Source organism: Botryllus schlosseri, chromosome 8, assembly GCF_051294905.1.
Source record: "Botryllus schlosseri isolate E-star chromosome 8, Bs_hap1, whole genome shotgun sequence".
NCBI lineage: Eukaryota > Metazoa > Chordata > Ascidiacea > Stolidobranchia > Styelidae > Botryllus > Botryllus schlosseri.
Window position 1 is genome coordinate 16,257,408 of NC_137243.1, and position 14,618 is coordinate 16,272,025.

Consider the following 14,618-nt stretch of genomic DNA (forward strand, 5'->3'; position numbering starts at 1 on the left):
ATTGAGTTCACTGTATACAACCTTACCTACTAAACTATTATTCATAAAAATAGGTGCGAACAGGAGCTGGACTGAGATGAACTGAGCTGGCGACGTGCAATTTTTCAAGTGCTTAAGATAGCGTCACTCCCATTAATTCGTTATCACAATAGTTAACCAACAACCTGTTAGGGAGGTCTAGAACTATATGCATGAAGGAGGAAAGTTTGAAAACGTTTCAGAGTGCAATTCATCGTCATTCTGATAAAACCTTTGAATCAAGTTTGCAGAGCTTATAAGAGTAGTCATCTCCTGTGGAAATACTGTTTTATTTAATACCGTGACTGTTGGTTTCTAAGTCGTAAGGAAGCGGAACTTACTGTGGATTACCCTAACGTGTTTTAACGACGGAATTATGAAGTTGTACTTGCTCATCGGTCTTCTTTCATGTTTCGTATTAGTAGAAATCGCACAGGTATGTTTTTATCAATTCTCATCATATGCTATCTACTATTACTGCTATTGAATAGAATTGTTTCCATAAAAGCTTTATATTTGAGGTAAAGTTATATAGCAAAATCCTGAAACTACTTATATGACATTGCCTACTCATTGATGAGTATTTCATGTGATTCTATTCGACCTAGGCTGAAGAGGATTTCTCGTTTGATGAATCCTCAGGAGAAGAGCCTGCTGGTAATCTTCCCAGTGATGATGAAGACGGTGATGACAATGGTGAAGGTTCAGGTATAGTGCTGTTCGATTATTTTCGGACTTCTTATGATCCTTCTCTCGGCTACTTGAATTATTTATACTTCCCTGGCTCTGTTTCGTTGCTCAACAGCCTTGAAATGAACGCAGTAATCGATCTTGTGTGTCTGTTCGAACTTTGAAATTAGTGTTTTATGACAAGCATTGCGATCAAGTGTATATGTCAAGTCAACCTTGGAAAGAGTTTCAATTATATTATAACATTGACACAATTGTTTTTGTGTTTTGCCAATGCATATTTAGTGGGATGCCACATAAGAGAATGTATTTCAGCATCTTATACAGTTTTGCTGTGATGAGCTTGTCAGACAGTCTTGTAAGGTCTTGTTAATCGTCTGAAAATATGGTGGATGGTTGGAATTCTTGGAATGCGAACATCTGTGTTCTACAATTTACTTCGGGGGAAGTTTTGCTGAGTTGGTATTTTCTACTGTCTCTTTCTGTTTTGTGTTTTCTCTTGTACATATCAAAATATTCTCCTCAAAGATATTTTTGTTGTGCTATCAAACATAAGCTGTTTACCGACTGATATGAAAATCAAAATAATTGAAGCTCATGTTACGTTCAAGGAATTGGTTGTAGCGCCATAGCCTAAATCAGGCTAAATTTGTGTTATGGAAGTGTGGCATACAGTTAGTAAGTGATCCTGCCTAGCATTTTTCTGGCAGCATATCACTTGAGTGGTCAATGTCCTTGGTATATTATGAAAGTGTAACCCGATATCCCATTGCAGTAAATTTAGGTATAGTATGCTAAGTGAATTATTTCCTGCTTGTTAAGGAAATGCTGTCACTTCCTATATTCCGTCCAGTGATACATTATTTGTCTGCTAATTGACATGGATTGTGTACTTGTGTGATCTGTATAAATAAATCCGTCACACATTAGCGATTAGTTGAGCTACCAATATCTAGTTAAAATGTATTCTTCATTATCAAGGTTATATGAATGCTGATTGGCAAGATGGGAGTCATGATTTGACTGTACCCGACATATTGACTTTAATTTCTGCTACTGTTGACTTGACTTCAACTCCACGTAACCCTGAAGTTACGACTTGGTACCAGGAGGAAGGGGAATTAGTCACTGATATATCAATTCCTTCTATACTCAATACAAGCAGAATTCAACTGGTTACTACAGGTGCTAAATGAGAGTACAACAATCTCGTTGTATTCTTCTAGTTGTCTTGCAAGTTGAAACTCCACACTTGCAAGTGTTCCGTTGCTCATTAAATCTCTTAGTTTAGTGCTGTAGACACATTTTCATGTCTGTCATCCCTGCGTATTCTTCCCACATTCTAATTTTAGCAATTCGTTTTAGTAAGTCTACTTGAAATCAAAAGATCGATTTCATTTTATAGATTCCTTACCGACATCCATCTTGTGAGACCATAATCCATTAAATGTATCTTGTTTTACGAAATTGCTTGTTGATGTGTTTCATAAGTCACTCTTCTATATCCATTTCATTGTTGGAATAGATTACTGCAGGTAATGCATATGTTTCATATTTTGTCATCGATGCTTGCTTTCAACTATCTTCTGGTACTGATACTAATGGATTTGAAATATGACTACATTAAATGAGACTGAAGATTGGTTGATTGAGTGTGTGACATAATAATTGAACTCCTTTTGGTGTTAGTAAACAAACCAAGTTTGTTTTAGTGCATTGATTGAAACTGAGTTATTCTGCCAAGTCCTGAAATTAGATGTGGAATTATTTTCATAGGTCTGGGAGTTACCGAAGGAATGGATTTTGAGGTATGGGATAACAATTTCCGTTGCATTAGTGGTGTAGATGGTGAACTATTTTCTTTCTTTAAGACGGAGACAACACCTAACAAAGATTCTGAAGTCGACCTCATTGATGTGGTAGGTAGATTTTGTTATGCTTTCTCGTGGACATACTAAAGTTGAATTAATGTCATTCATAGAATCCCAGCAAGAAGGATATTATGGATAACAATTCCAAAGACAAAGGAGAGAACAGAGTACTACAGGTAAAAAATGTTGTCACTTCTTAACATAATCCTTGTTGACAATATCCTAATGTTCTGGCCTAGAAGAACTCCTTCCTTATACAACTATGTAGAACTAGCATTATTTTGACAGTAGAACTGGCATTGTTTCTTTATCGTCACATGAAGGTACATCATTTGAACTTTCCACATCATCCATACTATAATCATTTGATCACATAATGAGCGAAGGAGTAATACTTGACTTGAAATCCTAAAACTTGTTGTTGGCATCAAATCACTCAGACTGTGCTCGATTTTGCCCAATCTTTACTTGTGATATGGTAACTGTCCTTCGCTAGCGTCGACAGCAGCAGGGTTAGTTGTTAGTGAAGAACCTTCAAACCACTCAGGTCACTACTGTACTCGCAGATAATATTTAGGTAACGGTAACATAACGACTGGTCTATAGTTGAGTTCAGAAATCCTAAACAGGGCATCTTGAACTGTCGATCAGGACTACAAATGGGGGGGGGGGGGGGAGAATCATTCTAGGGTCGTGACACATTGTGTGTTGCTAAGCCATGTGTACAATGGATGGCCATGACCACGGCAATCAACTACATAAATACCTCGTGAATCGTTATGTAGCCCACTCCAGGCATCGTTACGTTGTTATCATAACATTGTTACATGCTTTTGCTTCGGATAGCTAGGCTAGGCTAGTGTCGCATGCTCATCCATCTCCCCATGTTCAAGTGTCGCTTACTCATGTGCTGTCATGCTCAAGTGTTGCGTGCTAAAGTGTCACCATGTCATCACTGGCAACTTTTTTGAAAAGCATGCCAGATGTAAATAATGCGCTGAAACTGTGGGCTGACATGAAGATATAGAGCGCAGAGGGTGGGCAAACTGCGTCTCTTTCACCCTTTGATTGCGGCTCTTTAATGATTGCACATGCGTTTCGCCATTTTGCTAGATTGGTTTAATATGATTATAAATCGATGCATTTTATTGAAAATGAACAATAGACGTATTGTTTTTGTGTTGTTCTTTCCTCATGGTTGACGCAAGACTTGTAAAATTTAGGGGAGTGTGCTGGCACTACAGGCCTACAGGGTTAGAACTTCCTAATTGAACTTACACGGTTCACACGCAACAATGGTGTCTGGTAATCAATAAATATAGCGCTGTTCAAAAAAAACTTTTTTCCGGAATCTTGCTGGCTACGTGATTAAATCGTTAGGTTGCCTTAAAAAACGACGCACACCAAATTTGAATTCATTCCAACCAATAATCGCTGATTTCGTAGAGTTTGAAAATTTTGAGTTCACCCAAAAGTGCCAAAATTTTTTTTTTCCAATTTTTCTGTCAACCCCATGAAATTGTTGCGCTGTCTTCAAAGACGATGCAAAACAAATTTGACTCAATTCCAACCAGTAGAAGCTGAGTTATTTGAATTTATTTACGATAATTCTTGGATTATCCACCGATCAAGGATAATCCCCGAATTATCAAAGAAAAACTCAAATAACTCAGCTTCTACTGGTTAGAATTGAGTCAAATTTGTTTTGCATCGTCTTTTAAGACAGCGCAACAATTTCATGGGGTTGACAGAAAAATTTGAAAAAAAATTTGTTTTGCATTTTTGGGTAAACTCAAAATTTTCAAACTCTACGAAATCAGCGATTATTGGTTGGAATGAATTCAAATTTGGTGTGCGTCGTTTTTCAAGGCAACCTAACGATATACCGTAAATTAATCACGGAGCCAGCAAGATACGGGAAAAAAAGTTTTTTTGAACAGCCCTACGTGTTCAACAATGAACTTGATAATTAATCATGGCAGCGGAGGTCTAGCAATGGTGAATACGGCTCTTCCATATGTATTGTAAAGGCTTGCAATATCTCCAGAGTTTGACCAAGAAATGTTGTCGAGCGATGATTGCAAGAAAAGAAAGTATGAACAGGAAAATAGAACAGTAGCTTGAAACGTCATTACAAAACCAAACACCAAAACTTTACCACGACACGAGATACCGAACGAAGCCTGATTTATGGAGTTAATTTGCAGATGTACCGAGTAAAACTTCATTCAATAGCCAACATTTAATTGTGACACAATACATTCGTATTTTTTAAATTGTTGTGTTGTGGTTGTGGCTCTTTTCATGCTTAGATTTTTAATATGCGGCTTGCGCATGAAGCAGATCTGCCCACCCCTGATATAGAGCGTAAGGATGGCACAACTTACAAGAAACAAAGGGGCAAATTGTACGAGGAAGCATCAAAACCGTTCATTGAACTCACTTCCTGGCTACTGTATATATCTATTAATCACATCACTAATACTTGCTAGTTGCTATCATGTTGTTGTCAGGTCCATCATTTCTGTTAAACACACCTTCTGAGGTCAGCCTTCGAAATTGGATAAAATTGCAACCTTCAAATCTACTGCACGTGTTTTGACACAACTGATTTTTGTTGTGTCATAGAAGTGTAAATGACTCTGATTAATGTTGAGTTTAAGGTCTGACATTTTCAGGACTACCTAAGGCAGTGGTTCTCAACCGGGCGGTCTGCGAAGCATTTTCAGGGACTGTGCAAACTCATGAATGAAGGAATTGAAAACTCGCCACGAAATCCATTTTCTGCTGTGATATAACCACTAAATAACTTCGAGATGAGATGCTAGCTAGAAATGACTAGGCTGGATGTGATATGTTCATTAAAAACTCACACCAAAAGCTGTCGTCGGAAGCGTTTCGCGTTACTATTACATTTGCCACCACCTGTCTTTGTGGAAATGGATTTTCGGCACTCGTTCATATCCAATCGAAGACACGTATTTTCAAGCCAACGTGATACTTTCAAGAAAATTCACTTTTCGGCTGTTTATCACTAGCCTACAAATAAAATTTGCATAAGACATATGACGGTTGCTGGGTTGCACAATAATTGAGCTATTTTTGAACGAAAACTTGAGGGGGTCCGCGAAGACAAGAAGGTTGAGAACCATTGGCCTAAGGTGATGATTAGATTGAGGTATTTTTTTACATTCCACAAACGTCTCATGGCAATCCCGTTCACCAAATCACCATGTAACAAATCTGTTGATTTCTTCTGGTATTTCCTCCTTCTCCTATGAGTACTGTCAGAAGTATCTCTTGTTCCGTCATCTTTACCATCAGTAGGCTTATATCTTCTAAAACCCTTATATGGCACTACCTTGGTATTTAGTGTGAAAAGTTGGTTACTCAAATTGTTTATTGGTTTTTCAGGAGCCAGTGGAGAAGCCTGATTTTGATGTTGAAACTGAAGATGATGTAGCAGACGCAGTTGCAACATCAGCATCCAATCCATCATTTCTTGCCGCTATAGTTGTCGGCGGCTGTATTGGTCTTCTGTTCGCTGTTTGCGTGATAATGCTTCTCGTGTACAGAATGCGCAAAAAGGACGAAGGCAGTTATGCGCTTGCTTATGGACTAGACAAAAAGCCTCAAGGCAACTACGAGTACACCAAAGGTGTTGATAGTAAAGAATATTATGCGTAAATGCGATTCAAGTACCAATAGACCTGTTTTTGTCTGGTCTATTGTCAAGTAAGAACTGGTATCCCATTCGCAGTACTGAGCCATTGTCTCTGGGCCTCTACCCCTCTAAAGTATCTACCTTCTTTTTCCATCTTTGTCAGTATACAACTTTCGATATTTGCAATTGGACGGTATAAAGGTGCTAGTGACCTCGTGTCAAAGTTACCAACGAAGCCTGCGATACCTTATTACTTGCTTTCATATACTGTATTCTTCTCTGATGTTGATGAAATCGATTGTTACGTTTTTATCACCGAATATGGAACTAGTGTGTCGGTACGATGCTTCGAAGCGTTTGTACGTGGATCGGTACACGCAATGACTCTGCCGGATTGGACCAGCCCGTATTCATTTCGTTTTAGACTGTTTGAATTCTTTCTATCGATTTTAATGTAAATACCTTATTTTGCGATGTTTTTGTAATAGGTATTGTACACAAGTGCACATTTGTGTACCAATGCCTATACGTCACTTTGTAAATATACTTAACGTGCTGGTTACCTCTTCAAGTACAATATTTTGCCAGTATCAGTTCTTGTGATAGCACAATAAATATTAAGTCCCTATTGTTGTGCAGTTCCAAGTTCTTATGGAATCAAGCGTTTTGACCAGATACAAGTTGTGTCTAAATTTTTAGTTACGTCAGAAACCATTACAGATTTTCTCATGCTATTGTTGTATCACCCTATCTTTCAAGAAGTGTTTTATGGTCCTGTTCAAACTACCCATTATGCGAAGGCTATCTCTGTTCGCAAGTTGTCTCTGTTTGTGTTGATCTATCCAGTTCTAGCTATCTTGCTGTATTTAACAGGCTTTGTAACAACTCAATACTGGAGTATTTATTTTTTGGTCCAACTGCAACAGTAATTCTTCTAATTGATCTTGTTTTCACACAGCCAAATTAGAAAATTTCCTATTTTCATGAATGCTTTATTGAACTGGTTTTTTCGTTGAAATAAAGCTGATGTATCCCACATATGTTTGCTAGTAGGTAGAACTCTATTTGGGTTATAAACATCATTTTAAGCTATACCCGCGAGGAATGGAATGTGCAAGATAATATAGAGTCGCACTAAGTCCATTCGTCACGCTACCAGTTCGTTAAAGCTGTAGATGTTCTCATGAGTATATTTGTCCCCAGGCGTATAGTACAATGGCGTATGACGGCTTAATTTTTAACTTAAACGGGGGAGTCCAACGGACTACAGTGTGTGATTTGTAGAATATGCTGTTCAGAACTATGAATCACTGAGTTCGCTTTGTAGTCATTCGATCGGCTTTGTTTTTCTACGTCGATCCCGTGTACTTCTTATCTCCAGGCGAGTTACTCGACTCTTAGCTGCTTTTGTTACAACTGGCGCATGGTAAATAATAGTTTCAGCTACTGTGATTGTTACGGCGAGTGAAACATCGCCCGGGGTTCTGGGCTGTTTTCTGTAGGACGATAGCCTCTGTTGTTATTTGATATACATAACCTGATGGCACGATCACGTGATTGAATAGCGGGCGAAGAACTTACGAAGCCCACCGACGCTGTTGAACCAGTATTTTGCGTACGTTGCGCCATTTTTTCTGTTCCGATGCGTGGTTACAATGCAGTTGATAACATTCTGCGAAGGGGTGTACTACATACCTTTGACCTATACTCCTTGATATGTGTGCAAGTGCATTGTGCAACTGTGCATTCCGTAGCCTGTTGCCCATGTCCATTGTTCAGCATCAATACCGAAATCGATTCTAACATGTTTTCGTCCATGCGATTGTCACATTCCTCAATACAAAATATCTCACCGGGAGAACTCCATGTTCGACCATGTTGTGAATTCGTGTAATTACCGCCACCCACTCACGGGTGTTAATCGTGAAGGTTCAATAGCATAGGGTGCCAAATCTTTAATCAGAGTACAGCAGATTCCTTCTGCAGCATCCCATCTGCCTTCAAGCTATTTCCTTATTTTAGTGCATGGCATATATGGAACATTTTGTCAAGACTTGATTTGTCGCACTTGTTCTTAGCTGCTCACAATAGTTGGTTTCGCAGTAATTATAATGAAATTCGTCGCGACAACTGGCATACTGCACAAATATTGAATAAATTTTGTGTCCCGTAACTTGTGTTGGGTGTTATTGTTTTACTTCATTAACTTGAATAGTTTGATTCTTGATTGACGGAACTATGTGGTTTCGAAACCTAGCAAATTCCAAGTTGTTAAAACTGAATAAAAAGCGAACGTATTTTCCACGCAACTGCATCGGTAACTGGAAGTAAATAAGTAGCATATTTGGACCCATTTATTATAGGCGTTGAGCTGAGCAGTGAGCATTTATGGTTACGCGATATGATACCGATATTATAGCGTTAGAATGTATATCGGAAACTCGTCGCTAGTACACGTGTTTTAATTAATTTCGAATATGTCAATGAGTTACCGTTCAGGATATGAAGTCACCGAGTAATTTATTGCATTGGCATTGTTTGGAATTCATGCTAATTGACGATTTGGCGTTTGACACCCTGTGATTCGCACTGTAAAACAGCCTGTAACTTACATCCGTGTCAAGAACGTCCCTAGTGACCTCCACTTAAATCGACTTACTGTAACGGAACGATGATATATAATGTAATATCAAAATTGCACTTGGACAGGTATAGTAACACACATAATTTCCTTTCCTATAACTATATGTTTTCACTGATCTCCCGGTGACTATCACTCATCCCTCCGAGCGTGGCAGTTAAACATAGGCCAACCCAAAATATGTAATCGTGAGTTTGCTAAGGTGATGGCTGCCATCTTTACTCCCTCAGACGAAGAAGCTAGCCTGTGGCATGCGCCGGCCATGGTATTAGTAATGGCGTACTGTTAGTTCAGTTCAGCGTCCGTCCAGCTTCTTGACGGGTTTGCCGTTGGTTCAATTCAAAGCCGGGTCAGGGTCAGTTCATAGAACGTAAAACTGCTATCGGCTGTTGCCCCGTTGGGGTTTAGCATTCCGGCATATAATGGAGGAGAAAGAAATGGCGGTGCTGTCTTGAAAACGTATAAGTAGGTTCCTTCCTATCTCCACCGTCAAAGCATCTCGGCGGTGATAATATATTCTTAATATGAATCATGAATTAGATTTTACAATGTCCTTTCGATGGTTTTGTCTTGTCTCGATATCAGTAATCATCATCTTTCACTCGATACACGATTTCTAAAAATGAGACTGACTCTGTAACTTGGCTCGAATAATTGAGTAATTTATTGGTCAGATGAATCACATTGTGGGAGCAAGAAGTCTCATATCAATTCATGAAAACTCAAACAAGTTGTGCTTTGAAGAATACGAACCCCATGCGGAATGTACATGCGCCATTTGCACGTGACCAAATAATCTATGCGTGTAGAACACTTCATGTTTTGAAATTTAGTGATATCGAAGCTCTTCAAACAAATCCCCGAAATTTCAATGTTGGCGTAAATGAGTCAAATGCCAATGATGCGTCATATGCGTGGTACTGAATATTCGCCTACGCTGGTACCAACGCCGTATTTATCAACTACGAACGACGCGACAAATAACCTTTCAGATATTCGTCGTACGAAAAACTTTATCATCGGCCGTAGTAATAGGTTCGCGCAACAAATGTTGAATCATACTGGCACAAAAGATCTACAAGTGCTCTCAACTGGAACGAGTAAAAGATTGCTTTGTACAATCGGGTATGGCGGTCATATATCGCAGTGCGTCTAACTCCTTTTCCAATTACATTTCGTAACCTATACTTGTTAGGGCGTAGAAAACATTTCTCAGGCCTTAGACATTAGGCGCTTTCGATAACTTGAATAAGTGTTATTGAACCTGAAACCACTGATTTCATTATTTATCGCATGTAGCAGATATCTTTATCTGAATGTTTGACAACTAGGCGTTAAACTAGCCCGCGTTGCATATTATCGGATCGGTTTCCGCAATGAATACCCTATACGAACTCTTGCCATTGCAACAAAGCACCGCAGCAAATACTACATTTCGAAATGTAATTGTAGCAATGTTTAATTGATAGTCAATATCGCAGATTTTGAATCATCTCGAATTCATGTCTACGAATACGATTACGATACTTTGTATGCTTCAGTGACTGTTCGTTATTCACGACAGCCTATATTCGAAAGAAATATATTACTTCGAAATTGAAAAGTGTTCCGACATCCGCGGTCATTTCACACATTGGATATGTCTTTTATTGCTGCAGCTTCATATTAGACGTTGTTATGCGTGACTCTACTCGGTTCGCGTCTGTTTATTAGCAATTTTATAAATTCAATACAGCACAAAAATTGCGATATGCTACAATGAAAAGATAGGAAGGTGTCGAAACGACTTGGAGTCTATTGAAATTCCTGCAAGGCGAAGTCATGTTAAAAACTACCAGAGGTGGTCAGTAACGAAGAACTTCTGCTTTTTCAAAGTACTCAACTAGTTTTATTCTATAGTTGCAGTAGTTAGTCAAGTAAATCTAACTTACGCTACATCTACTTCTACTTGGTAATATTTTGTGAATTACTTACCTAATTTTCGCTATTTACAGTTTGTCGAGTAGAAGTATTGTTTTTTTTCGAGAGAGAGAGAGAGACGGATAAATTTACGGGACTGTCTTCTCTGACTACCAACAAGAATTTAATTTTCACAAAAGTCAAGTAAAGTCCAGTTCACACGAAATCGACATGGAGTGAAAAATAGGTTTTCACGAAAGTATCGGGCAATTTCATTTAGGTAGCGGGTTGCGTGGTTGCTTACACACCGCATTGTCGCCTACCCTATATGACATGTTTCATCAGAGTAAATATGGCTCAATCAATTAATCAATCAGTTTTATTAATATTTTCATCGTTTCAAAACATCAGAAGACTGCGATACAATAAAAAGATAGGAAGGTGTCAAAACAACTTGGAGGAGCCTTTAAGATCAGAAACCCACCTTAGCCTAGGCGAAGTAAATAAGAGGCATTCACACTGAATGAAAAGTAATGCTGAGAATATAAGACGCAAGCGACAAAATGAGGTGGCATATGGCGGAGAGCGAGATCGGGCCGCTTGCAACTATGGTGGCATAATCTAGCAGCACATGACGTGTCAACCGTGTCCTAATCTGGAAAATGTGATCTTTAGATCTTTTGATGTGACTTTTAAGTGTTAGATCCTCTTTTAGCAGACCAACGTTGAAGCTTTCTGGACAAATGGCACGGAATATATTTTCATTACTTTCACTTCGAGTTAATTCGAGTTCATGTGTCTGGAGCACGTGCATATTACACTTTAAAACTAAGAACAGCATTGCCTCTATGTTCTTCAAGTAGAAGTCAATGTAAATGGCATCTAACATATTTTTAATTATCGTACTAATCCCGTAAACCGTTAATGCGGTATTCGATACAATTTTCCCGTATTGTTTTTCTTCCCTGCGGGACTTATAACGCGGAGAAGGGCGCATTGCATGATATTTGCTGAAATATGCTGAAGTAAACAAAAGTTAAGAACCAATGTTCCATAGTAAAGTTATCATTTGCATCCCACGATGCAGTCGAATTCTCAGGCTGTGGAAACTTGATACCTCATGGGATGTAATAGGAACAATCCAGCTCTCTGCGCGTTCCGCATAGCTCAATTTCCAGCTTGTGGCAGTCCACGAGTACGTATTTCAGACCAATCATTTTAGATCACATATTGACTCAACACGCGGCCCGCAGAGGCTTATTTTCAGGGATTTCTAGATTTTTATATATCCCTGCTTATTTTGTGGCCGCAATATCTGCTATTACGAAAGCAATTTCTACTGATCTCGTATTGTTACATAATAATATAGCTACTTAGCTCTCTCATTGCATCTATGTTTGTTTTATTTATTGATAGGGGTAACTCATTCTGGTTTTTGATATGTTCGAGTTGAAATTCGTGATGTTTTGACAGTCGGTATTCGTCTGAGGGATTCTGGTTTGAGAGAATCCCGCTGGGTAGTACACACACGGTTACACTCGCCACCACTGACTTGAACAGATCGCGACAAGGAAAGGGAAATTAAACGACGAAAACTGAGTTTTCAACTCAGTGTGGAACTATAAATTAGCTCTCGCAGAGATAAATGTAAACCCGATGTGTCTTATTTGACGTAGAACAGTTGTCGTAACGAAACGAGGAAGTTTGAAACGACATCACTGACAGTTTCAGCCGGAGTTCAAAGTACATAACCACCTTCGCAACAAGGACAACATCACCTGGCAAATCTTGCAGCTGCAGTTGTCTGATTCAACCGTGTCCAAATGAATAATAGTAATTTCAGTCGAACTTTTATCGCAGGTTTAGAAACAAGCTGATGCGTTGGCTACCTTTAGCCTAGCATCTAATGAATCCACCGACTCCACGGACACTGCGTAGTTCATAATATGGGTCCATTTTTCATAGTGAACACATTCACAGAGTAAATGCTGACAGGACAAACATCTTGAGGGAACAGTTGTTCTGCAATGACCAGCTTTTATCGAGGAGCATCTAAAAACGATCAACGTGACAAAGCTGAAGTATGTAATTATTGATGGGGCTTCAGCCATGGCGGGAAAAGAGAAAAAATCGGCTTGATTTACTTACGTCACTGGAAGATAACATGTTCACACAAATAACAGCAACTGAAAACTTGCGAACGCTGTCCATTAAATTGTTTAGAATGCATAAACAATAACATACACTAAACATCCGTATATATCTGGTAGATACAGTGAATTACAGAATTCGATCACATGGTAACAATGTTCTGCGGCTCGCAGCACTTTTTGGATGTTGGAGTACAGTTAGATATATTTCTGTAAAGCTATGTATGTTTTGTTCGAGAGTGGGAATATATACGCACAACAAAATCAGGACACAACGTGACGCTAATTCGCGGGAAGCACCAAGATACTATACTTTATGTTGATTAACGAAATTGTTTTTGGCCGCCTTCGAGTTTGGTATGTAATATAAGTTGCCTGGAAATTTCTATATTCGAGATTTTTCACTGGATCGGGTGAATTTTAGGAATAGGTCATAGCAATTGTCTCGCGGACGCCAAAGGACCGCAGACCTCAGTTTGAGAACCACTGACATGTAGCGTACACATTTGTAGTTGCGTCAGTACCAATGATTCTTTCATAAAATTTAATGATATGGCTGCATGAGCGGCGGTTTCAGCGGAACGGTTGGATTGGTCAAAACGAAATAGCTGAGTGATCTAATTCCAAATCGAGACGACTCGAGATTTTGAGAAGTACACATTATGACGTCATATGTACACAACACAGGCAGGTTTGAACAGCTGGATTATGAAGATGTAATTTTTATACGGCCATGAATAAAATGTTGTCAGCTAAACTTTGTCACAAAGAAATTCGTATATCTGCCATAAATATGCCATAACTCATTGTGAAAACGCCGCAAGTTGATGACTACTTCAATAAAATGGGGAACGAGTATGACACGAGTTTGACAGCTGCCGTAAATTTGAACAGTGTTCTCGCAATCTGCAGGATCAAGTTCCGTCGGCGATTGGCACACCCAGCTACAAGCTAGTAAACTGATGCGCTGTGGATGCACGGGGAAAGCCGAATGGCAAAGACGAACAGTGTGACACAGGTTTCAGAAATGAATTATAATATACCCTTGTCGACTGATTGTGTCATTAACAAGGACAACCCTCTTAAATATTAATTATACTCTCTTAAGTGCATCTTGTCATAGGGACGAATGTGGCATGGACATGTGATGTAACGGTAATCTACTAAAAATAGCGCTACAAAATGAATATACGTTCTATGATACAGTGGTTATTGCTGCGATTATAAAGATTTAATTTCCCAAATTACGCAAAACTACTGAAGAATGACCCTTGTATCAGTCGTTTAGTGCACACTATTTTATATATTGACTATGCCAAGGCACAATACTGACGCTATATGTTTGCCTTGTAACATAGGTGTCATATAAGTAGGGAGGCGAAATTCTTACTCATTTGATCGCCATCGGTAATGACTGAGCACTGAGCAGTGAGCAATGAGCATGAGCATGAGCATATATAGTTGGAATCCATCAAGTGTCTGAGATGACACAAATCCCGCTTCGCATGACAGATCATGGTAATATGATGACATCATCGCAACGTGGGGTTTCGTCTATTCACATGCGTTGATCATCATCATCATCATTGGTTTATTAGCAATTTTTATCAGTTCAATACACCACAAAAATGCGATACAATGAAATATAGGAAGGTGTCGAAGCAACTTGGAGTAGTCTATGGAGT

The 14,618-nt window shown here is 39.0% G+C and overlaps 1 protein-coding gene across 2 annotated transcripts; it reads left to right on the forward strand.

The window, feature by feature from the left end:
- The first annotated feature begins 226 nt into the window (after positions 1-226).
- On the forward strand, positions 227-7,279 carry LOC145445112 (syndecan-2-like). Of its 2 annotated transcripts, XM_080323250.1 has the most exons (7): positions 227-454; positions 627-726; positions 1,690-1,893; positions 2,485-2,516; positions 2,580-2,627; positions 2,690-2,755; positions 5,994-7,279. In XM_080323250.1, exons 1-7 carry the CDS (start codon positions 395-397, stop codon positions 6,264-6,266), a joined length of 783 nt encoding a protein of 260 aa, XP_080179376.1. In that variant the 5' UTR covers positions 227-394; the 3' UTR covers positions 6,267-7,279. The 2 variants fall into 2 exon arrangements, with proteins under 2 accessions (XP_080179376.1, XP_080179377.1); XM_080323251.1 differs by lacking the exon at positions 1,690-1,893 and having other exon boundaries at positions 229-454.
- The last annotated feature ends 7,339 nt before the right edge of the window (positions 7,280-14,618 follow it).

Coding starts and splice junctions, on each gene's coding strand:
- LOC145445112 (XM_080323250.1), top strand. CDS start 395: ATGAAGTTGTACTTGCTCATCGGTCTTCTTTCATGTTTCGTATTAGTA. Junction 727..1,689: donor TGACAATGGTGAAGGTTCAG/GTATAGTGCTGT, acceptor TTCATTATCAAG/GTTATATGAATGCTGATTGG. Junction 2,756..5,993: donor GAGAGAACAGAGTACTACAG/GTAAAAAATGTT, acceptor TTGGTTTTTCAG/GAGCCAGTGGAGAAGCCTGA.